At 33.0% G+C, this 25,328-nt stretch overlaps 3 protein-coding genes and 1 non-coding gene across 7 annotated transcripts; 3 read left to right on the top strand and 1 right to left on the bottom strand.

Moving 5' to 3' along the window:
- Positions 1–11,604: 11,604 nt before the first annotated feature.
- Positions 11,605–18,630, top strand: LOC102615053 (histidine kinase 3). 3 transcript variants are annotated; one of them, XR_003066214.2, is made up of 11 exons: positions 11,605–13,033; positions 13,447–13,707; positions 13,916–14,085; positions 14,460–14,672; positions 14,896–15,082; positions 15,174–15,225; positions 15,333–15,562; positions 15,671–15,769; positions 16,170–17,308; positions 17,565–17,934; positions 18,093–18,630. XR_003066214.2 is itself a non-coding variant. In XM_015531946.2 (10 exons), exons 1-10 carry the CDS (start codon positions 12,548–12,550, stop codon positions 17,827–17,829), a joined length of 3,102 nt encoding a protein of 1,033 aa, XP_015387432.1. In that variant the 5' UTR covers positions 11,605–12,547; the 3' UTR covers positions 17,830–18,630. The 3 variants fall into 3 exon arrangements, 1 of the variants encoding a protein (XP_015387432.1); XR_008054017.1 differs by having other exon boundaries at positions 12,870–13,033; positions 13,521–13,707; XM_015531946.2 differs by having other exon boundaries at positions 17,565–18,630.
- A 1,056-nt stretch (positions 18,631–19,686) lies between these two features.
- Positions 19,687–19,768, top strand: TRNAS-UGA (transfer RNA serine (anticodon UGA)). Its single transcript has one exon. It is a non-coding gene; the product is annotated as a tRNA-Ser (tRNA).
- Positions 19,769–19,983: 215 nt separating this feature from the next.
- LOC102615739 (nuclear transport factor 2B) lies at positions 19,984–22,561 on the top strand. The gene is made up of 2 exons (XM_006484067.3): positions 19,984–20,433; positions 22,248–22,561. Exons 1-2 carry the CDS (start codon positions 20,137–20,139, stop codon positions 22,320–22,322), a joined length of 372 nt encoding a protein of 123 aa, XP_006484130.1. The 5' UTR covers positions 19,984–20,136; the 3' UTR covers positions 22,323–22,561.
- Positions 22,562–22,978: 417 nt separating this feature from the next.
- On the bottom strand, positions 22,979–24,977 carry LOC102616034 (uncharacterized). 2 transcript variants are annotated; one of them, XM_006484068.4, is made up of 2 exons: positions 24,655–24,977; positions 22,979–23,741 (listed from the first exon to the last, which is right to left on the bottom strand). In XM_006484068.4, the coding sequence occupies exons 1-2, from the start codon at positions 24,781–24,783 to the stop codon at positions 23,277–23,279; spliced, it is 594 nt and encodes a 197-aa protein (XP_006484131.1). In that variant the 5' UTR covers positions 24,784–24,977; the 3' UTR covers positions 22,979–23,276. The 2 variants fall into 2 exon arrangements, with proteins under 2 accessions (XP_006484131.1, XP_006484132.1); XM_006484069.4 differs by lacking the exon at positions 24,655–24,977 and adding an exon at positions 24,471–24,636.
- Positions 24,978–25,328: the final 351 nt, after the last annotated feature.

Raw genomic sequence — 25,328 nt, 5'->3', positions numbered from 1 at the left:
ATGGCTTCTGGGTAGGGTCGACAGTCAGCAATTGGAGTTATTATTATGTGCCCGATTCGTCTTTATCACTTTAACGGTGTGTTTACTTCATGAAATGAGAACAAATTTAAATAAAAATAAGAAATAAAAATAAAAATTTAATGTTTACTTGACAAAAATAAATAGGAATAAAAATATGTTGAAATGTCATTAAAGTATTTACTTGATAAAATAAACGAGAATGAGAATGAGAATCAATTTATCAAAATACCCATAGTATTAAAAAATATAATTTTCATTAACTATATATATGTATAAATATTATTATAAAAATTATATTAATTAAAAAAATAAAATTAATAATAATAATAAATGTTATAATGATAATATTAATAAAATAATAATAACAATAACTAATAATAACTAAAATAATAAAGTTAATAAAATTTAATAATAATAACAATAATGACATTTAAAATAATAAAATTAATTGTGATTTTAACAAGGATAATTCAAGAAATATAAAAAAATTAAAGAAATACAAAAATCACTTCAGTGAATAGGAATCTCATTCCCAACCCTCGTAAGAATGAAATTCTCATTCTTTATTCTCAAATTGTGTGAGATCCACACATTTTATTTTAATTGTCAAATTATATTTTGCTAAGTAAATATGTATTTTATTCACATTCTTTCATTTTTATCGTCTAAACTCTCAAGTAAATACACCATAAATTATTATTATATTATATTATTAGAAGAAAATTATAGTACAATGATAGTATCGTACCACTATTATATTTAATCATTAGATCCTCATAGATTCATCTATTTAAGTGGATCCAAGGACTGATTGCAACCGTAACCGGACCCATATCGTTATTTGTAATTTAGTAATTTTTGTTTAGTAGGCCGGGCACCTTCTAATGCTAACGCCAGTGATGGAGGTACACAGTGCTGATCATTATTGCAAGCTTGTTGTACTTTTTTGTCCGTTCCCCCCACAGACGGCTCCATTTGCTTGAAGGAGTTGAACTGTTAGTTTAATGAAAGAGGAATAATGTTGGCCAAATTAATTCCCACCATTAATCACGTGGACGCATCGCCATCGCACGTCATACAAAATAATTAACGATTAAATTAAATCAAACCCGCTGTTGCGTTTGATAAACTGCGTAACCTCACACATTCATCCGGCGGTCAATAACAAGCCACTTGTTGAAATGTTACAGCGCCCGTCGGCTGCCGGCACGCTGAGATGGCTTCCAAAAATTAAAAAATGGGTTATTTTTCGCTACCCCCCATAAGAATCGACAAATATTACCGTACACTCTTATATTTTAACAATTATCACCGCGCACCCATTTTGTTAGAAATTACCGTTAACTTTAACAGTTTTGACTGATATTTGCTAAAATTACTACACTACCCTCTATACAATTGAATTGACTGGAAGTACTAAATAACCCATACATTTATAAAGAAATTATAAGAATATATTATTTGGCAGTTGCCAATTTATTTTCTTGAAAAGATAATTATAAAATGTAAAACAAAAATGATGAAATACATACAGAAAATAATTACAATAAATTAAGCTTTTTTTTAAGAAATTAAACTAAAACAAAAATAATTAGAATTATCAGTTCTAGAACCAAAGCCCAGAGTCCAACTCTTCTGCTCCAACATCGTCACATTTCACACTTCCCTTTCACGAGCCGATGCAGAGAAATCAAGCAAGTCATTCGTTATTACCAAGATTTGATTGAAACCCAATTGATCACAATCAGAGATCTTCTCAGAGTCATGCTTACTCTCAAATCCCAAACTCCTGCGCAGAGGAAATCAATCATGGCTACTACTCTTTCTTTCTTCTTCTATTTCTTCAAAACTTTCACCCCTCTGCAAAACAAGCATCTTGAGGTGAATTTTTTTTGAAGTAAAAAAAAAAAAAAATTCACTATATCCCGAATATTTACTTTGAAAGAACCACAGACAACATAAACTTCCAATTTCTACGCACAATCAAAATAATTTATATATCAAACAAATTATAAAATACCCAAACCTAAAATTAGTAAACAATAACATGGAAACCCCAAAATTTTAGGGTTGTGATTTTGCAGTTGCTAGTCGCCATTAACGATGCCGTGTCAGTCAGCAGCAGGCCATGACTCTGCGAATTACCAGAAGCCTCTCGATCTCGCATCACGCTCCTGTCGCTTGTTTCCACCCAGAAATGAGCATTCGCTATGGCAGTGCATTTGGTTATGTGACCCTTGTGATGTCGATGGAAGGGAAAAGCGAACAGCCCTTGCTGGGGAGCGTAAATGGAAAAGGGAAAAAATAAGCGCTTGTTGTGGAGTGTGAATAGAGGAGAGACGAAGATGGAGCGTGAATGGCGTTGTGGTGAAGGAAGGAAAAAAACAAATTTCTTTCTTTCTTTTTCCTTTATTCATCCCTACAATTTTACTATTCTATCCTTGTAGCAGTTAAGTTAATGGTAATTTCTAATGGAATGGGTGTGCAATAATAGTTGTTGAAATATTAGGGTGCGTGGTAATATTTATCGATTCTTATGGGGGGTGGCGAAAAATAACCCATAACTTTTTAAAGACACGTTTAGACAGCGAAAAATAGTTAAATAATTAGATTGAAAAAAGACCGATGCGTAAATAGGAATGAGTACAAGTAATGAATTGCAGGAGATGCTGCTTCTTTAGTATTGCCTAAACTTTAACCCTTTATTCTCCAATTGACGAAAGCATCTCATCAGCCAATCCGGAGTCGTGTCGTAGTGGTTGGACCAATGCCGCAATTTCTGACGCGTTCGTTTATTTTGTTAATAATTAATGACCATTGTTCTATGCGTGCGAGCATATAATTAAATCTCTTATTATTAATTCTTCTTAATTTGAAACTTTGATTATTGTTGTTTAATTTAACCGGCTTGGACAAAGTTATTAATTTATCTCGGACTTTGTCATTGTGTGTGTGTAGTCCCATGAATGATTCGTGTCCTCAAATAATGTTTTGAGAGCAGATTGGTTGAGAGTATCAGTTACTAGCAACCAGAAGGTTTCTTTATATTGTTCCACAAAATGACAGAACGTAGAATCTCAGTCAATTTGAACTCTACAAATTGATAATCTCACTCAGATAATAGATTTTATTAGTCCTGACTCGAGGTTAATATGGTAGCTTAATAATTTCATAAAAATATATGAAAATGGAATTGAAAAGAATTCATATATTTTTCCATAGGACACATTTACTATATAAATTAATAGTTATTTAATTTGAAACTAAATTCACATTATATATCATGTGACTTTTGTCAAATATGTTGTTAGTGTTATTTGTTATTTCTTGAAACTGATTTGAAATTCTCTAACTCTTTTTATAGTGCGAAATTCGAGTTTTTGTTATTGTTTTCTAACAAGAGCGAGACATACTTCATATGTTATCTTCAATATAAAGTATAAAAACTCGCCAATAATCTAATTACTAGCAATGTAAGACACTAACTACTATTCAAATAAAACATACTAAATATTAAACCAAGTAAATAATTTTTAAAAATGTGATCATATTTTTTTAAAGTTAAGAAATTTCTTCATAAATTAATTATTTATTAATTTATCAATATATTAATATGCGATAAATTTATAAATTTCTCACAATCCTATTGTTATTAATATAGCAAGATTTTATTGTATGAATAAATATATCTCCCAAATATTTGATAGAGTAGATAATCCAATTAGTCTTGCTAGATTGTTAGGTTGTACTATATATATATATATATATATATATATATATATAGACACACACGTATACCAAAAAACTTTATATTGTATTATATTTGTAATTGTAACAATTTAAAAAATATATTCGGCTGTCTCTAGCGCTAAAGTTTGATCGAAACATTCGAAGCTAATTAATAGTTTGAAAATTTCAGAATTTGTGAACTGATTAATTTTTAATTATATAAGTGTCGGCTTTGATTTGATGGGTTAACTTTCGACTTAGTTGAATGTAATGCCTCTTTGCTTTTTTAAATGTTTATACTAAACGCTTCTCTCTTTAGAAGAAGAATAAAAGGGTAAAAAAAAAAAAAACTATAGCCCACCCAACCATCACTTGTTTATCGTGTTATTAGAGTAAGGACTGGCATCTTGTTCCCCAAATTTAAACTCCTTGATATTCGAGATAAAGTGTAAAATGAAATAGTATGTTACGGCACCACTCATTATGTTGTATTAATGTCTCCAATTATATTAAAACATTAACAAGCCAATGTTTGACTATTACACAATATTACATAACAAAATAATAATAATAATAATAATACGGCAAAACCCGCAAAATGGAAACCTATTATTGCATTACATCTTATTAAAAGTAAAATAATACTAATAATGCTAATGTTAAGTTACATGCATGTAACTTAGGTAATAATAATAATAATAATAATAGATACTTCTCATATATATATATTCTCGAAACACCCATCAAGCAAATTTTGTCTTCTCTTCCATCTTTCAATGCATGGCAGCCTTGCTCCACCACCATGCCATCCTGACTTGCTGTAGCTCCATTTCCATCTCATGGCGCGATAACACAGTTCCATCACCATGTGACACCACAGCCCCACCACCACCTCGCTGTGAGACACTATGGCTCCTTCATCAACGTGCCTATCCTTCACCACATGAATAACCAAGATGCAAATTTGATTTCTTAATTTGGGTTTATTTTCTGATTTAGGGTTTATTTTTGAATGTATAGTCAAATCAGCGTTTGTAATTATTGAACTGGTTGTTAAGGGAGTTTTTCTGATAAATTTTTTTGAATGGGTGTTAGATTTGTTGCAATTTCATTGTCAAACTAAAACTTTGAAGAGACCATGTTCTTTTACTTTTTCTTTTATTTTTGTTTAGTTTTTGCATTAGTTGTTCATTAAAATTGATATTTGATTTTATCAAGCTTGCTTCAAACTTTTTTAAAATATTAGTAACCAATAAATAATACATTTAACAAATCGAAAAAAAAAGTGTGCTAGCATTTGGAGAAAGAAGATTGATGTCGAAGATTATATAATTATTGTATTATGAGTGATTAATTTGAATTAATTAGCACAAAATTAATACAATGTAATGAAACACCAAATATAGGATAAACCTATAAATAAAATTAATATAATCTAATGTAGTACCAAACAATGTAAAACATTAATATAATATAATGTTAATGCGATACAACTTAACACAATGCACTCAACATTAAATAATGGAATAAATTATAATGCAATAGAGTGTGTCAAATGAACCCTATGAAATTAGTGATGTGAAGTCATGTAGTGTATTTGGTGAGCTAGAATACACAAATAATAATAATAATAATAATAATAATGAGAATTTGTTTGTATGTGAATAAATATATTTAGGATAATCTTTATTTAATAATTTATTATTTTGAATAGTACCTACTATATTTATTTTGAATAATATTTAAAACATAAGTATTTACTCAAAATAATAATGTAATATGGTTTTATTTTTAGTCTCACAAAGAGTGTTGAATGGTCAAGTCATCTAGCACCGACATCCTAGCCCACTTTATTGAAGAAGAAATAAATCAATCGATGACAGAGTGAAAAATAATAATAATAATAATAATAAGACCTGGTCCTGGACAGCCACCATAATTTTCGCTATATTGCCTGAATTAAACTACTTAATGAGCAATTCGATTGAAGAAAAAAAGTAAATAAGTGAATAAACTATCTTAATTTCCTTCTGTTAATAGTTTCCTTTTGTCTTTTTCCTGATATAAAACCTATTACATTAGAAATGTATTTCATATGGTTCTTGTGGACTAAAGAAGATATTTTATAATTGTATAAACAAATTTGATACATTGGTTGAATCTTTCTTCTAACAATGTTGGGAAAGAGAAATTATAATTATAAAAAAGAAATTAGGCTGGATTTAAGAATATTTTATGAAGGTTGTGCCGGCCATGGTCAGTAACGACTTGTGTAATTCTTTTATATTTATAGAGCTGGGGTTGTCATCCTACTATGCCCGGGTGTCTGAAATACAGTCTGCTTTTAGGACTTGGGCAACCGGTATTTTACTGGTTGTTTATTAAATTAATTTGTTTTTCTGAAAAAAAAATTAAAAAATAAAATAATCAACACAGAAAGATGTTGAATGATACGAAATATTTTAATAAAATTTATTTTAAATGTAGTAAAATGAATTGTAAAAAACTATAAAATAGTTCTATTCTTATGCTTCTAGTTAAATACCAATATGTTGGATGATTGTTCCAATTTAATTTCATCAGTATCTAATTTTGTTAAACTTTCTTATTTTTGAAAATTCCAACTAATCGACCACCAGTTTTAGGTTTGATGCTCATAATTTTATTTTTTTTAGTTAGATTCCAACATTATAAATAAGTCTTTAGTTTTTGTTAAACTTTCTCATTTTTTTAGTTATAAAGTTCCAACCAGTTAACTAGTAATTTTAGATTTAATGTTCCTTTTTTTTTTAAGATTGCAACATATAAATCTCTAGTTTTGGTTAAATTGCAATAAAAGAATTCTAAAGGTATCGACAGTGCTGTCGTGCGTAATTTTTACTTGTCCGATAACTTTGGCTAATGACACTCACCATTGGTTTTAGGGCCTGTTTGAGATTATTTTTAGGAGGCTTAAAGTAATTTTAAAAATTTTAAAACTAATTTTAGTGTTTGGTGAAACAAAATTAAAATCACTTTTTTGTCAAAATTAGCCCCTTCTACAACTGATTTTGAAAATTAGGGAAGGAGTATATTTTAGATTATGATTTTGAGAATCAATTTTATCTTTTAATACAATTTCATAAATATCCTTAAAATTATTACCTAAACCCAAAATTATTCTTATTCAAATTGGAAACAAAATCAATATTTTAATAAATTTTTATTATAATTCATCAATATAAATTTATTAATATCAAATTGTTGGTCGAATTATTATTAATTTTTTTTCACTATATTATAAATTTAATTATCAATTGTTTTAAGATAAAAAAAATAAAATCAATATTTTATAAATTTTATTTTTACCAAAACTTATTATAATGCACAATTAAAAATATTATATGGACATGTTTTTATATGTATAAGTAAATTTTATCCTACATTATATACATTTTAGTAATTTGTTTACTTTCAGCAGTTTAACAATAAATTTTACCAAATGTCTATAACTGCTTTCAAAACTCACAATATTTCTGAAAATAAAATTTACCAAACATTTAACTGATTATTTTTACAATAAAGCTAACAATAATGATTTTAAAATCTACAACATTCCCAAACTGGCCCTTAGTTTTTTATCTTACTATAATAAAATTTAGAATTTGTTATAAATTAAAATAATTGTATTTTTGATAAATTACGGGGACAATGTAGGTGTTGTACCTATTATTGTGAGATAAAATCATTTCAGATTTCAAACTACAACTTTAAATCTATTCGTTAAAAGTCACAACTATCTAATCATAGTACCATACAAACCCAAAGGAGGTCTTTATTTTTTATTTTTTTTATGAAAAATGTATTACCATATTGTAAATACAAAAATTGTAAATTTAATGATACCAAATATGCCTATATTATGGTTCCTTCACCATCATTGGTGACTCTACCGTTGAGGGTGCTAGAGCAGTCACGTTGGTGGCCTCAACCAATTCTCTCTTTGTGCTTATTAATATAAATAACATTAATTATCTTACTCAATGTTAATTAGATTTCTATAAGATATAAACAAAAAAAAGAAGTCAGTTAATTGCCGAATTAAATAATTTTGAAATTTCGAGTTAATTTTTTTTAAGTTTCCTTAAAAAGTAATTTTGAAATAAATTTTAGATGTATTTATTATTCCAGGAAGAAATATAAAATATCTATTTTTATCATTTCTATACGCAAAACACATAAATGGGTAATTTACCAAACATTTTCTTAGAAATTATTTGAGGAGTTATTCTTCGATAATCTAAATTTACCAAATAAACAAATAAATTATTTCGAAAGCTGATTATTTAAGAATCAATCCTAAATGATTTATTTGGGAATCCAATGCAATCCCGATCATAACCTAAGCTTTGAAGCAATTTAATCTATCAAATAATTAACTAATAAGTTAATTAACTTAAATTGTGCTTATAATTGTAAATACCGATTTTAATGTTATAATGTCCAATATCCTAATAGCAATAAATCAAAAATTAACATTACATGTACAAGTGTCCATTATAAATATCCATAGAAATTGTTTGATTATTGTAACTAACATTACATTTATAAGTGTCCATTAGTAATGTTGTATCCATTATAACTATCCACAGGATAATCATTTGATAATTATGTAATATTTTGATTTAAAACAAATGCCCTCGTAATGGTAGGCAGAGGTTTAAGTCACTAAATGAGCATTGTGAGATTAATTTCTTTTAGATGTTTGAAAAAAAAAATTAGTTCTTTATATAGGTCTAGACTCGAGCTATTTAGACGGTAATGCACTATCAAAAAGTTGATAACAATACTTTGATAATTTTTATGCAAAATATGATTATATTTGTAATGAAATATTAAAAATTAATCAATTTGTCAATTTTTTTATTAAATTATATTTAAACATTATTCTCATTAGCACAGAAGTTAGATACTTTAAGTATATTTTTTATGTTTTTCCCCAAAAAAAAAAAAAAAAAAAAAGCTCGTGTCAAGTTGAGGGGGTATTGGGTATTTTCCTAGTTTAAATTGATTAGTTGGATATTTGGCTAACATGAGTGTGTTGCATGATAATGACCTTTAATATTTGCCTCTTTAAATAATTGATCCGGTGGCCGGTTAAATAGTCTATTAAAAAAAATAATAATAATAAAAAGCAACTGTGTGAAATACAGCCGCTGCATATTAAGGGGACCCATGGAGCTGTACACAAATTTGGAGCCGGACAAACCTGTACCTGTTCATACCAATTCTGTTGAAAGTTAATGTCATTTGTCACAATCAGATGAATAATTTTTTCAATGTTCATGCATGTAAGACAAAGCTGACCTATCTTATTTTATGCATTAATTTCTCTTTAATTACGGGATGCAGTGATTAGACTAATCGGGGATGTTTTACTGAACAATTTTTTTATTTTTATTTTATTTTTTATATGGCTTTAATTAAAAACAATATCCTCTGTGCCTGGCTTCAGAACTGAACTGAGCCCCAATTGAATTTATAAATTTCTAACCGGAGAAGAAATTTATTACAAATTATTTTTATCATCAATGCAGCATTGAATTTGAACTTTTCTAAAAGGTCGCACATAATTGTTATGCTTTGTGGTGATTTTTTTTTTTTTAAAATTCACGGGAGTGTCTAACAACTAGCTCATAGTAATTTCAACATCATCCATCTGGCACAATAGTGTATAAAACTACTCTCTCTTACGTTAAATTTTGAGATAAACTGCATCCCCGTGACGCGGGGGTCCCCGTTGCTTTTTCTATCTATAGCTCTATGCCTTGCAAAATTTTTACAATGACTTCAAATTGGACTTTTTATTTTTATTTTTTAAAATGAAGTTTCACAAAATTTAAATTTACATCTCTAAATATATTTGTCATTTTCTACTCTCAACGCGTTGATAAGAGTTTTGAGTTACTTTTGGGTGCATGTTATAAGCTCAAATAATTACGAGACCTTTATTTAAATGTCTTTTTTGGCACATAATTCATTACGGATTTATTTTTTAACTTTGTAATTAAAGAAGAATTCAAATCTCGTAAACCATTGGAAACCAATTTTTACTGTTGATATGAGATGTTGCAATCAAATATGTATTGTCTTCCTTGAAAATTATATGATCAGTCATTGTTTTTTTTCCTAAATAATTAACAAAATTAGGAGAATTCAAAATTTATTAGGTACCCATAATCCTCTCTGGCCACTGTAATGTATTGTTAAAAGAATATTAAAAAAAAATCTACTATTAAATTATTAATTATTTTTAATGAAAGAAAATATATATATATATATATATATATTTTTAACTTTTTTGGCAAGTCCATCGACGTACACAAGAATTTCACGGATCACAGCGACCCGATACAGTTGTAGAAGAAAAAAGAAGTTAGTGAAAAAAAAAAAAAACCTGAGCAGATGCGGACAAAATAAATTGAAGATTTTTAAGAAAGTCCATTCTTGTACACGTGGGAGACAGATGCTATTCGTCTTATCTAAACCCTGCAGGCGACACGTAGCAAGATCATCCGTCGCCGCCGCGACACGTTGTCTGATATTATTGGTTTGAGCCAAAGAACGGTGCGCTGATGTGGAACATCGCTGTCAGAGAGAGAGAGAGAGAGGGAGAGAGAGACGCCAACAGCATGTAAGTGGGTAGTGATGGGCTAATCACTTGGTGACATGCCTTGATTAAAGTGTCCTTGTACTCTTGCCATCACTTTATTCTCTTATTTGCTATTTTGCCACTGTTTGTCGTCTAACTACTTTTCCGACACCCGTGGATCGTATTGACATTAATGCCCTCCTTAGTACTATCTATTTGCATGCAATACCTAGTTCCTTGTAATAAAGCATTTGCTTCCTATAACGTAAACAACTTGTAAAAGCAAACAAACAAAAAAAGATGCTCATTGCCCGTCCTATTACCCATAGGTTATAAGTGTTGGTTACAACTACAATTCTACTATAAAGTTTATTCTATCATTTGTGGGGTTTAACTTTTTAGCTTACATTATGAGATGAGGTGTCATGCACACACACAATAAATTCCTTATTTTGTTATAAGTTATGAACTTACCTTTAATTTCATTTTGCACATGTCAATAGTTGGGTATTATTAAGTCACTGATTATTGGTTACTCTCACTGCTCTGATTGATATTATGCACACTTCTTCATAAATAAAAAATTCGTCATAGCTATTAACAAAATAATAAGAAATAAATTAAGAAATGATAGAATAAAATTTTCGTCTAATTAAGAAATAAATTAACCATTACATTTTGTTTGTTTAAATTTTGAATCAAATGATAGTCTTTTATTAATTTCTAATAAGATAACAATGTAAAAATAAATTTAAAGTTAAAGAAATTTGGGGGATATAGTACAAAAATATTAATACACCGACACTACATTTTAAATAATTATTAACTTAATTTATTTCTTAATTGATATCCATTGAATGAATGAAGGATACATCTTGACATTAGGGGCAAAGCATAATGTAGCAATATGCAAAAGGTTAGGCTTAGATTCCGAAACAGAGAAGACATAACAAGACCTTGAGAGGTTCCTATCGTGGGGGGTCTTATCTCTTACCTAATCTTTTTGACTCAAAGGGTACTCTTGTGGCAATTTCGGAAAAACAAGGGGGCATCTAATGCCATGAGAGCTAAAAATAAAGTCGATGGTTACTGTTTGAAATATTGTTTGTCATGTAAGGTTACTTTTGTCAATAAAAAGTACAGCCATACAAACACATAAGTTAACCACTTAGCGTGTAGAAGTTGCCTACTGCGCATTGGATGGATAGGGACGCGAACACGAAGGAAAGCTAAGCGCGGAGGGCAAAATTTCAAAAAAAAAAAAAAAAAACAAAAAACAAAACAAACGCAGTGATTTTCTCTTTCTGTTCGGTGGAAGCTTACCTTTTCTGTCCGTATTTTATTTATTATTTAATGTCTCTAAAATATGATAAAATATTTTTTTCTTATTATATGTAAATTTCAAGTCTTTTATTATTTTTGTAAATTTTTATTGCGTGGATGGTATGGATATAGAGATTATAGCCTTTGCTAGTAGACAATTCTAGTTTCTACCACCATTTCCATTTGTCAAGCTAATCTTTTTGTTTCTCCAATTGTTCTTTCTTAAATCGTACTAGTGTTTTAGTAGCGTCCATGAATAATTTCTTTTTACCTTCTTTTACATGTACAAGAAGTTGTAAACTCTTGTGGAGTCAAACCTCAATAACAACATCCACTTGCTTGATTTTCTTTATGTTTGATTTCAGGAGTTTAAGGAGAGTCTTATAAACTAAGATTATCTTGTCTAAAGATTCTTTGTTGGGTGTCTGATTTGATTGCTAAATTTCGAAACTTTTGTTGCTGGCCAGTTTGGTTCTGTGCTTTGATTTTTAAACTGGCTTGGCTAACAGGATAAAAATCAATTTCTATTAAGAATTAGAGACTTCTGAGGGGTTCTTTGATTTTTTTTTTCCCTTTTGTTGGAGGGGGTTGAATGCATTCCCTTTTAGGAGGATAGCCTTTTGTAGTGAATTTGGGGGTGGGTGAGCTCTAGTTCTTGCTAACTTCTATTCCTCTTATTTCAAATTTGGATTTTTGTTTATGTTGGGTTTTACTGGGCAGCCTCTGTATATTTGGTAGTGGGTCATTTCTATAGCTGGAATTAACTATAAGTAAGACCCACTTCAACTTGTCACTGTTTCAAGTTAGCTGGAGGTGGAGGTGGAACTAATTAAACTCTTTTGGATGAGTTTGCTTCATGTGTTTGGGTTTGGTTTAAAGGTGGGGCATTTACTTTGGATGCTATGCTGCTGGATAGTTTCTGTGATTTCAATGAACTGCTTCATGAATTATGAAAGCAAGGATACCAAGACTGATTTGCGTGGTGAAGTTTTTAAGATGTGGCTAAATTGCTGGGAGAGGATCTCAGGGAACAGTTACTACATTCATCATTTGTATTACCAGTCTATTGGGTCCAAAAGAGTTAGAGAAACATGGTGGAGAAAAGTCTTAATCACATGGTTGCTTTTTTGGACTTTGGTTTCTCTGTGGATCTTTTGGTACATGAGCTCACAAGCCACCGAGAAGAGGAGAGAGGCTCTTGGTAGTATGTGTGATGAGAGGGCTAGGATGTTACAGGATCAGTTTAATGTGAGCATGAACCATGTTCAGGCTATGTCCATACTGATCTCAACTTTCCACCATGGCAAGAACCCGTCTGCTATTGATCAGGTATGTGATCTCCTCTGTTATCTTTTGCAACATTAGATTTGAAACAGTTTGCAACTGATAATTCTCCACTTTCAGCCCTCAATTCCCTTGCTCTGGTTTTGTTTTTGGAGAGAATTTGTCTTAATTTTTCTTTTGTTCGCATAAACTTTTTGGCGGAGGAACTCCTAAGTTTGGAGTGAATGGGGTGCTTAATTTTGTAGTTGCTTTTAATTCTGCAATTAGAGCACAAGCATTTTCTGTATGATACACGGTTTTGTCTCAAAATGTTAAATTAATTAAATTTCTATGCGGTTCTGTAGAGATTGTTAATCTGGTCAGCTTAGCGTAACCAAAAGCCAGATCTGAGTTCTTTTGTGTGTGTTCTTTTCATTAGTCTTCAGTGAACAAAACAAACTAACTGTAAGAACACGTAGATGACTTTCACTAGGTACACAGAAAGAACTGCTTTTGAAAGGCCGCTCACAAGTGGCGTGGCATATGCTGTTAGGGTGCTCCGCTCTGAAAGGGAAGAATTTGAAAAGCAACAAGGCTGGACTATTAAGAGGATGGATACCTTCGAACATAATCCTGTTCATAAGGATGAGCCATCCCCAATCGAAGAAGAATATGCTCCAGTTATCTTTGCACAGGATACTGTTTCACATGTGATTTCTCTTGATATGCTTTCAGGAAAAGTAAGTTTCTTTTTACATTTTCAGCGCTTCATGCTGTGAAGTTTCGTTGCCATACCTATAGCTTTCACTGAGAAATGCAGAATTTTGATTCTAGTTTGTATTACTTCATCTTAAAATCATGACAAGTTGAAATTATCTTGACCTTTCATGGTCATAGTTTATCATTTTGAAAGCTTATTTGTGAAGTTTCATTACTTGCGTATCACAGGAAGATCGTGAAAATGTGTTGCGAGCAAGAGCATCAGGAAAAGGAGTCCTAACTGCTCCTTTCAGGTTACTGAAAACAAACCGTCTCGGAGTTATTTTGACATTTGCTGTCTACAAGAGGGAGCTCCCCTCAAATGCTACTCCGAATGAGAGGATTGAAGCGACTGATGGGTATGTATTGAATTCTATCGAGAAGTCATATTTGTTTAAGAAAAAATTGACATGGTTCTGCATCTTCAATGACAAGATCAGGATTAAGCAGTTCCATTTATAGACATGTACAAAATGGAAAATAACTTCTTTTTTTTCTTTTATAAATAAAGAAAGTTAATCTCTTACAATAGGTTGTATATGCTGAACTTAATGTTCAGAAAACAACTTCGTGTTGTGAATGATATGCAGTAGAAAATGAAAAGATTTTATTCTTCTTGATATCATGCTATGTAGTAGTAGAATGCTTTCCAGTGAGCACTGAAAAAGTACAGAATTACTATGATGAAGAATATCAGGGAATGTTTCTAATGTTGTTGCTGCTGCCAAACCAGGTATCTTGGTGGAATCTTTGACATTGAATCACTTGTGGAGAAGTTACTTCACCAGTTAGCAAGCAAACAAACCATATTTGTGAATGTATATGACATCACAAATTTATCTCATCCAATCAGCATGTATGGTTCAAATGTATCAGATGATGGTTTGTGGCTTGTTAGCACCCTTAATTTTGGAGATCCGTTTAGAAAGCATGAGATGCGTTGCAGGTAGTCAATAACTTCTTCTCTCTTACCGCAGATTCTTTAAGATTCTCCTTCTGTCTGGTTCATTTGTTTGTGAACGGCTATAATATAATCATGTTGTAGATCACTTACCTAAAAGATAGGGAATCTTCTATTTGAAAGGAGCCTTCCCTGTTTCCCTTATTATTTTAGTTACTAGGATGTAAAGTAGTTTAAACGGTCATGACCTGAGTTGGTTTTAATGCAGATTCAAGCAAAAAGCCCCATGGCCATTGTTGGCAATATCAACTTCAATAGGCATCCTTGTGATTGCATCACTTGTTGGACATATATTCCAGGCAACTGTGAATCGAATTGCTAAAGTTGAAGAAGATTACCATGGGATGATGGAGCTTAAAAAGAAGGCTGAGGCAGCTGATGTTGCAAAGTCACAGGTGCTTGATTCCTCTAATATATTCTGGAAAGATTTGTTCAGTTTCACCTCTTATGTTTATGTTATTCTAATCATACTTTGACCTTCTGTAGTTCCTTGCTACTGTTTCTCATGAGATCAGAACTCCAATGAATGGTGTTCTAGGTGAGCTTTAAAGCTTTTTTTTTCTCTATATGCTCATAATAATTATTCTGGAAAATTGTTTACGATGAAATCGAGGAATTAATAACTGTGATTTTATTATCTTGCAGGGATGTTGGATATGCTTATGGATACAGAATTAGATGTCACTCAACAGGATTATGTCAGAACTGCGCAAGCCAGCGGTAAAGCTCTCGTCTCACTGATAAATGAGGTTTTGGATCAGGCAAAGGTCGAATCTGGTAAGCTTGAGCTTGAGGCAGTGAGCTTTAATCTACGGGCAATTTTGGATGATGTATTATCACTCTTTTCTGGGAAGTCTCAAGATAAAGGCGTAGAGGTCAGCTATGTCCTCATTATTGCAATGACTTTTTACTGGTGTTAATATTTTGTGGTCTAACATCTAAACTTTTGAAATTTGCATAAAATAATTCATGGGCAAGAGCAGTTGGCAGTATATATCTCTGATCGCGTTCCCGAAACTCTAATTGGTGACCCGGGGAGGTTTCGACAAATCATCACCAATCTTATGGGGAACTCAATTAAAGTAAGTTTGCAGTCAATTCTCAATTGAGTTTACTTAAGAAATTATTCGGGAATTTTTAATTCAGATTTTGTGTGACATGAACTTTGAGGGGAACAAATGAACTATCCAGAGGATTTATTTAGTATGTGCGTTGGACAAAGCAAAGATTTGTGTTTGTAGTTCAATATTGTGCCTTGTGGGAAGTGAAAGAAAAAGAAAATCCAAGCTTATAGACAATGGATCCACAACCTTGTTCTGAAAAAGATTTATGTTGTGTGTGGTTTGCTACAGGCATGATTGTGGTTTCTGTTGTATGTATAAGTATATAAGGTATCAGTATGAATGCATATTTAATGTAGGACGTGTTCTGTGTTGTTTACATGAGTAGCAATGTAAATGAATTTTCACCGTGCTTGTACAGTTCACAGAAAAAGGACACATCTTTGTCACTGTTTACCTTGTTGAAGAGGTGGTTGACTCTATAGAAGTTGAGACAGAATTGTCATCATCAAAGAACACCTTGAGTGGTTATCCTGTTGCAGACAGATGCCACAGCTGGAAAGGATTTAAAACTTTCAATCAAGATGGATCAACTAGTCCGTTCAAATCATCATCCGCTGATCTCATCAATTTAATTGTGTCAGTTGAAGATACAGGTCAAGGAATCCCTCTAGAAGCCCAATCCCGCATTTTCACCCCTTTTATGCAGGTTGGTCCATCTATTTCCCGAACTCATGGAGGTACGGGTATTGGGCTAAGCATAAGCAAGTATTTGGTTGGCCGCATGAAGGGTGAAATTGGATTTGTTAGCATTCCAAACATTGGGTCTACTTTTACATTTACTGCTGTCTTTGGCAATGGCTCCTCCACTTCAAACGAGCACAATAGCCAGCAAATGAACAACCAGCCAAACTCTGTGTCTTCAGAATTTCAAGGTATGAAGGCATTAGTTGTGGACCCCAGACCCATCCGAGCCAAGGTGTCGAGATATCATATCCAACGTCTTGGAATTCAAGTCGAAGTGGTTTCTGACCAGCTTCAATGTTTATCTCAAATAGCCAGTGGTAGTAAGATTATCAACATGATCCTTGTCGAGCAAGAAGTTTGGGAGAAGGATACTAGTGTTTCAACCCTTTTTGTTAACAACTTGAGAAAACTTGGTTGTGGGTTTCAGTCAAAGCTGTTTCTTCTGGCTAATTCTATCAGCTCTTCTAGAGCAAACACTTCAACTGATGGTGTTAGTATTCCTACCGTAATCATGAAGCCCCTAAGATCGAGCATGCTGGCTGCATCTCTACAACGAGCCATGGGTGTCGGGAACAAGGGTAATATCCGCAATTGGGAGCTCCCCAGCATGTCTCTGCGTCATCTTCTTTTAGGGAGAAAAATATTAATCGTTGATGACAATAATGTGAACCTCAAAGTAGCTGCTGCTGGTTTGAAGAGGTATGGAGCTGCTGTGGTTTGTGTAGAGAGAGGTAAAAAGGCGACTGAGCTGCTCATGCCACCCCATCAGTTTGATGCCTGCTTCATGGATATCCAGATGCCGGAAATGGATGGGTATGAGATGCTTCCTTGCTTTGAAAGTTTTTTACTTATAGCAATTCTTGTTTGGAAATTAAACTTGAAAATCTCATGGAAAAGGAGTTACAAGCTTCTCAACCGTAAAATTGTCATTATTTGGCCTGAAGCTTTGAATTGTTGACCGATGATGTGATGGCAACTTATCATGGTTGACTTATCCTGCATACATAGCTCTCTACTTATAATCTTCTTCATTCTGCTTCTAAAAGCTATTTATTCTGTTTCTTTGCAGGTTTGAAGCTACAAAGATAATTCGGGAAATGGAACATAATTTCAACAATCGAATTCGACGCGGAGAAGTATCTATTGAGGCCTATGAAAATGTTTCAAACTTCCATGTACCCATTTTGGCCATGACTGCAGATGTGATCCAAGCTACTTATGAGGAATGCCTAAGGAGTGGAATGGATGGATATGTTTCAAAACCATTTGAAGCTGAACAACTATATCGAGAAGTTTCACGTTTTTTCCCACCAATTCCTGATAGGAGTCCATAGAGGGGATGTCTGTTGAAGGCACACCGATACCGATGCCGTTGGCTCAGGGCCTTACTCTCCAGGATGCTTGGAATTTTTTAAATTTGTTCCAACTTCTTCCCAAGAGTGAGTTTTCATCCAAGACATGCTCTTTAACATATTCACACACACTTTTACGTGTCAGAACCTTGCAACAGTCCCCTAAGTTTGTTTCCCTCTAATTGTAGAATACTAACTGGCATAAGGAATCAATTGACTCCTTCCTCTGCACCTCTTTTTTCCAGGAAAACATATGTTCCGTGGCCAGAGAGTACGTAGAAGTCATGCCTAGTTCAGTTGTATATTCCATCTTATTTCCGACATTCCAAAAGGTTCAGTAATATGTGATTTCTGTGCAAAGTCAGGACTACTCATAAACTGATCGGAGAAATCTAATTGCTTTGAGTGTATCATAGAAGTAGAAGCTAAGCGGTTGCATGCATCAATTACTCATATTGAGCAGTAAAAGCTGCAACTATTTGAGGAGATCTCGAGCTCTTACTCTCTCTCTCTCTCTCAATGTGACTGTTTATCATGTCATATAAACTGATTCGATTGAAAGGATTCAAGACTGGCTTCTCAGCAACCAAGGGGAGAATGCTGATGCCATCATGTATATTTATGATTGTCAAATAAAAATTTATTTGATGTATATTTATAATTGCCCTCTCATCTTATTAATTCCTTCTGACACTGCGTGTGTCCCGCCATTAGTGTAGCAAGTACAGTGACAGTGTAATCAAATTTGAGCAATCCCATGATTATTCCCTGATTTGTACATCATTTAGAATCTGTGTCTCCATTTGTCATTATTTTTTAATTTTTAATTTTAAGACACAAAATTAGATGAGAACCAAATACGGTAGAGATGATAGTAATAACATGATTTATTTGATGCTAATTGCTCCGCAAAATGGTCCCAATTTTTTTCGATTTGGATCGGACTTTGCTCAACTGAACCAACCGGATTGGTTTTTATGTCTTATAATTTGTTTCGAACGATTTATTTTCCAAACCGAACCGATTAAATCGGTAAGAAAAGGACCGGTTTGGTTAAAGCCATAAAAATCAATTTTTAATTTTTTTGGATTATTTGGACGAACCGAAAATATTTAGTTTTTATCAACTACATATAAAATTAAACTGTGACTCTGCGACAATGGCAGAATTATTTGGTTCAACAAATTTTCTGCCCAGCCATATGTTCACCAATTTTTCCATTTGATTCTTAATAACCAAACCAAAAATTAAATTGTAATTTAGGTTAATCTGGTTCACTAATTTTTTATCTGCTCCTACAATAAGGTTTTTAAAATAATTTTATTACTTTTCTTATATACAACTGTCCTTAGGTCATTACTTTTCGTTTACTTTATACAAATTTCAAAGATTAAAAATAACATACACGAACATGCTTTTTTAAAATAAGCACTTGAAAAAAATACCTATATATTGTGTTTTAGTTGTTAATCAATTAAAAAGATCAAATATCATTTCCAATACTGATCGTGAAGAAACACCATAAGCAGCAGGATGTTGAGGTCCCAAATTCGACGAGAAATTTTTTGTTTGCCCGTTCATAGTCGTCATGGGAAAGAAAGGCAGAAATAAGAAAGAGAGGTTATTCCCTGAGACTCAGAGCTTGTCCAATACTAACAGTACCAGAAATCCATCTCCTTCGCCCGCGCGCGATTGCTCTACCGCCTTGCCTGCATAGGAGCCCATCATAAGACCGTGGGGAGAGTCACCACCCCGTGATTCTATCCAACCACGAGAGTGATGATCCTCCAACAACGAGAACAGCAATAAATAAATTATGCTATTAAGTTCCTTGGACGCGTCGATATGTCCGAGTGGTTAAGGAGACAGACTTGAAATCTGTTGGGCTTCGCCCGCGCAGGTTCGATCCCTGCTGTCGACGTTTTAAATTTGAATATACTTTTTTTTTTTTTTTTGGTTCTTTTTATCAATAGCGCGAACGAAGCCCATATTAATATTATTAATCAGTACAGGCCGAACCCACTGTCCGTAACAATATAATAAAAACACCAGCACTCGTACGGTAGACCAGCCGATAAAATCCGCCTCGACTATTGATATTTTTCAATTTTCAAATCTCAGTCGTTGATCTATTTTTACCTAAACCAAAACCCTCCAACTCCCAAACGAAATCTGAGAGCGCTCTCTCTCTCTCTCTCTCTCTCGTTAGCGTGAGTCTCAAGCGGAAACAGCAAACGCAAAATTCGAAAAGAGAGGCAGGGGTAGGAGGGGATTTTGAAATTCAATCAGATGGATCCAGACTCAGTGGCTAAAGCCTTCGTCGAGCACTACTACACGACGTTTGATGCCAATCGTACGGGGCTCGCCAATCTCTATCAGGAAGGTTCAATGTTGACTTTTGAAGGTCAAAAAATCCAAGGCTCGCAAAACATCGTCGCTAAGCTCACTAGCCTTCCCTTCCAGCAGTGCCAGCACTCCATCACCACCGTCGATTGCCAGCCCTCCGGTCCCGCTGGCGGCATGCTCGTTTTTGTCTCCGGTAATCTCCAACTCGCTGGTGAACAGCACGCTCTCAAGTTCAGCCAGGTCTTTACTTACTACTCTTATTTTATATTATTCTGATTTGATTTTTTCTGTGATCTATCTATGCCGCTTATTTTGATCGATCTCATTGCTATTCTATGATGTTGTTTGTTTTTTGGTGAAACCGATAGCTTTCAATTGATATATCTGCTAGATCTAGGGTTTCTTATTGGCTTTGTAGTTTAGTACTTGTGTATCTACAGGCCTCTTCGTGATCTTCGTTTCATTTATTTAATATTAATTCCATATTCTGATTATCTTTTGCCTTTAAATTGTAGATTTGTCGTGATGTTTGTCTGATTTTAAAAAATCTTTTTTTTTATTTAGATCTTAGAGATACTTGTGGTGTCATGCCACTGACAGTTTTCGCTTTTTCAATTTTAAAATTTGAACATATTCTATTTACTCAGCTCATTGCTTTTCTTTCTAAAATAATATCTTGTAGAATGTGTAAAATGGATATTGCCATTATTTGATTTTCTCGCTGTAACAAATATTAATATAAATTCGCTTCCATATGCTATAGTTGGACAGATCCTGCCATGTTTTGACAGCTGTTCTCTGCCAATGCTAGTAAGAACATTGTAGTAATTTAATTATCGATAGGTGAAATGGGAAGATTGGAACTTCTCTTCATACATGATATAATTTCTTTGTCACTTATAACATCCCTTGCACCCTTATGCTGATCTCTCACATTGATAAGAAAGAAAATGCGCAGTTGTAGGGCTATGATATTGCCTAAAGATTGTCTATTTGCTAGTTAAATGCTTCAAGTAATGATGACTAGACAGCTGAGGTTAGAGTGCTGTAACAGCCTTAATCTGTTCAGTTTTATTTGGATGATGCTATTGCTATTCTAAATCATGCAATTTGAAGTACTTCAGTTTTCAGATAATGTTATTATATCTAGTCATTGCTATATAAATTTCCTGTCTATTAATATATGCTTCTTATGTGGTGAAATTGCAATGAGATTTGTTCTCACTATTGGTTTTTTGTCTAAAGTACATCTATTGAGCATCTGATGAACTCTGTGCCGGCTTCTATAAAAGTTTTAGTGTTTTTATTTTGTTTTTAATTTTATCTTCCTGAAATTAGATTAAATCTTAAGAGAATTAAATGAATCTTTTATGGTAATTACCAGTGTCAAAAGAAATCTACACAGAAAATTCTTAGATATTGCAACTATATTAAGTAACCTCTCAAATCAAACTTAATATTTCTTTTTCCTAATTTATTTGTCAAGAAATGAATAATTGAATAAAATCATCTGAAAACTAGAAAGAAATCCATTACTAGAAACACAGAAGAGGAGCATTTCAGATAAGCTGCCTTCCTTTGATAGTTAGTGCTTTAGGATTTGTGGGGAGAGTGAAAAAAAGAGATTATAAATCATAAGGAGCGAAGAGTGACAAAATAGAGACAATTGATTGTTAATTAAGATTTAATCCAATTTACCGAGACACAATTAATAACAAAGTAAAACTCTTTTAGGAAGACAAATAAACAAAGAATGAAGAAATCGAGAGAGGAAGGAGAGGAAAAAAAGGTAAATTTGACTAGTGAGTGCACTATTTTATTTTAATTCTTTAAAAAATATGATTAAGTTTGTTTTAATCTTGACCGTCAGATGAAATGTAATCTAACAGCTACAAATGTGCGTGAATAATTGTTTGCAAAAAGAGGGCTCCTATCCTGTCCCTTGTTTAATTGGTTTATTGTTACCTCGCATTTGTTTTCGATTTTCTCTCTTGTATTCATTTGATGTTATTCTCGCTCCTAACCAATATTTATGGTCATCCTTCTGTTCTCAGATGTTCCATTTGATGCCAACACCTCAGGGAAGCTTTTATGTGTTGAATGACATATTCAGGTTGAACTATGCATGAAGAGAAGATTGATTGAAAAGGGATGCAACTCCTGAAGGAGTGAAACATGTTTCCTTATCTTTATTGGATTTTAAACATTTAAATGAACACTGGGTTTTTCTGTGGTCGGTTATGTTTAAGGTTCCCTTGTGCCTTTCCTGAACTTTAAATAGAGACATCTTTTCTGTGATTGGTTGAGTAACTGCAAGATCTCCCTGAAGAAGTTGGGTCTTAGTGAAATGAATCAGAAATATTTGCAATTGTCTGATTACAGTTTTTTGGTTGTATTAATTTTCACAGCATCTGCTTATTGATATTGTGACACTATTCCTTTGTATTGGTTTTGTGTCAACGTGGAAAGGAGTTCACTAAGTGATTTTAGAGAACCCAATGCAAAGAGGATAGGCATTTTTGAAAGCTCTTGGGCTTAGTGGTTGGAAGAGCTTCAAAGTATACGTATTAGCTAGGATGGATCCAATAGATGTGTTGGTTCTGGCTTAGTGGCTTTGCCCCCCTCTTGCTAAGTAGAGATTTGTTTCGCTACATTTTGTCGCGCACAATGAAAAATCAACTTAAAAACTCTGCCATATTTTCATCTAATGTAATATAATACAAATAAAATCAACGGTATCAACGTTTTCACCGTATAAAACATCCAAACAATTTGTTTCCGGAAATGTTTCAGCAGGAAAAATTGGTTGCATTGACTCTTTTGTTTCAACATCATGGAGTCCACTTTTCTCCACTGCAATCGAATTCAGCAATTTTAGAATCCAATTGCGCAAAATCAAGTTGAACAAACATATAAACAGTTGCATCACACAAACATTATAACACATGCACACATTTGCCAGGGAAAATGAGAAGAGGGGCAGGCATACAATTGCATTCCCCTAATACAAACACAACTCGTTGAACCTGGTGACAGCACAATGAAGCCCCAGTTTTATGCTTATGCCAAACACCACAATGGTTTCAGTGTCTCTCGCCATTCATACCTAATTCTGCTAAATCCATATGGGGTAGCTCCGGCATTTTGAAAGGAGAGTATTGAGGAGCCTCATGCTGCTGTTGTTGTTCTGCATCTCGGCCATTGTCTCTAGGACGTTTAAACATCCCTTTCAGCATGCTTCCAACAGCTTTAAAAGGGTGGTTTATTCCATCTCTAACTTTCAAAATCAGTTTGACCTCAGATAGTTGCCATGACAAAGTGAGGAAAATCATTGCCGAAAGAAGACAATGAGTTATAAAGTTCTGTCTCTTCACATGCCTAAGCTCATTGATGATCTCTTCTCTACTAATCTCGGCACCCTCACCACCTAACTGACCAGCATTATCACCCTCAGTTTCCACTTCACCAACTGCAGAGGAATTGGCCTCCTCTTGTCCCGGTATTCCTCCAGGTTGCTTTAGGACCCCACCCCCTTCTAATGACTCCAACTATCATCAGTAGAAAGTAAAGACACATCATGTACAATTTGTCCACCATACTCATGGTCTTTTTAAGCTGAATTCAAAGTAAACTCACATGTGCCAAACTTGTCCACAACATTGTTGCATAGAATTTGGTCAATTAACAAAATTAAACCGGCACAATTTACAAGTGTTTTAAACACTTTTACCGTACTTAAACAATGCAAATTAAGAAGAGATGCGTTCATCTTAAAATATAAAACCACCACCCCCCACTACTTTCAAATATATCATTCAACAAGACAATCTGTAATATCATACATAAAGAGTTCCAATTGTTCTCAATGCCCTGATGATTAACAAGGAAAAAAAAAAAGAATCATGGTGACAACACGGTAAAGTTTTTAAATCAATTGTATGATGTGCGTTCTTTCAACATATTACAGCTAGATATGCATGTGTCCCTAGAAAGAGAATTTTTTATTCCAAAGGGATACATTTGAAATAGTGAGTGTGGGTTGCTTAGGCAAAAACAGTGCTAAGAAGATGAACTCGCGAAGTTCTTGCGTTGCACCCTCCTTTTATTTATTTATTTTTTTAAAAAAAAAGTTTGGAGCTTGTTGAATTCGGTACGAGATAATCCACACAGAGCCCTAAGGGACAAAACTAAATTACTCAATTGCACAGCAATTAGAATGAACAACGGAAAACATAATCAATTAATGAATAACGACTGCCCAGAAAGCAAGAACAAACCTTCACGACACGAAGAGTGAAGGAAACCATTTTGTATCCGACTGAATTAAAGCTTTTCATTTCCTCTATATCAAAAACTTTATAAGAGTTATGAGATCAAGAACCAGAGTTTATAACCCAAAAACTCACAGTAAAAAGAAATGAAATGCAAGTGATAGTGGTGGCTTCAATTTATTATAAAAACCTGAGAAAGCAAGTTAGAGATCAGAAGCTGATCTTCTTGGGCAGAGGAGGCATCTTCGTTGTTCTTCCTTTCTTCTCTGATTTTCTGAATTGCAAGATTGATTAGCTCTGCTTTGTCTTTTGATTCCATTTTGGCTCTTCTTTTGGGAGTTCGAAATTGGATTTTGAATTTGACTTTTAGGACGTACCAATTTTTGATTCATGAGAACCAAGTCGCGACCATTTTTCTGAGTTCCGGGCTCACCGTTATTTGGGAGACACGTGGCACTCGTGCTTATCGTGGCCCAATTATAGCCGCCCCTCTTGTGGGCCCCGTAATCATCAAAGGTCGTGCGCTGTCTGCAAGTGATTTCAGCGGTCACTTTTCATTTATCACAGGTATTATTATAAATGAATCGAGAGAGAGAGAGAGAGAGAGAGAGAGAGAGAGAGAGAGAGTGTGTTTGGAGAGATAAGAAGTAAAGTAATTGCAGTGAAAATTGAAAAACCCTGTATTTTCAACGAGTAATTATAAATTTTTATATAAATTTATTTTTATATAATTTAATACGATATTAATTTATTAATTAAATTAAATATCTTTTAATACACATAATTTATTTTAATTATTTTATATTTTTATTCAATTAATAAATTAATATCACATTAATTTATATAAAATAAATTTATATAAGA

Source organism: Citrus sinensis, chromosome 4 (assembly GCF_022201045.2).
Source record: "Citrus sinensis cultivar Valencia sweet orange chromosome 4, DVS_A1.0, whole genome shotgun sequence".
Taxonomy (NCBI): domain Eukaryota; kingdom Viridiplantae; phylum Streptophyta; class Magnoliopsida; order Sapindales; family Rutaceae; genus Citrus; species Citrus sinensis.
This window is presented reverse-complemented; position numbering and strand designations above follow the sequence as displayed.

What these genes read in the sequence shown, in the direction of transcription:
- LOC102615053 (XM_015531946.2), top strand. Translation starts at nt 12,548, where the DNA reads ATGAGTTTGCTTCATGTGTTTGGGTTTGGTTTAAAGGTGGGGCATTTA. An exon ending in ACCCGTCTGCTATTGATCAG is followed by an intron (nt 13,034 to 13,446) that starts GTATGTGATCTC and finishes AAGAACACGTAG; the next exon opens with ATGACTTTCACTAGGTACAC. An exon ending in TTATGGGGAACTCAATTAAA is followed by an intron (nt 15,770 to 16,169) that starts GTAAGTTTGCAG and finishes GTGCTTGTACAG; the next exon opens with TTCACAGAAAAAGGACACAT.
- LOC102615739 (XM_006484067.3), top strand. Translation starts at nt 20,137, where the DNA reads ATGGATCCAGACTCAGTGGCTAAAGCCTTCGTCGAGCACTACTACACG. An exon ending in ACGCTCTCAAGTTCAGCCAG is followed by an intron (nt 20,434 to 22,247) that starts GTCTTTACTTAC and finishes TTCTGTTCTCAG; the next exon opens with ATGTTCCATTTGATGCCAAC.
- LOC102616034 (XM_006484068.4), bottom strand. Translation starts at nt 24,783, where the DNA reads ATGGAATCAAAAGACAAAGCAGAGCTAATCAATCTTGCAATTCAGAAA. An exon ending in TCTCTAACTTGCTTTCTCAG is followed by an intron (nt 23,742 to 24,654) that starts GTTTTTATAATA and finishes TACTGATGATAG; the next exon opens with TTGGAGTCATTAGAAGGGGG.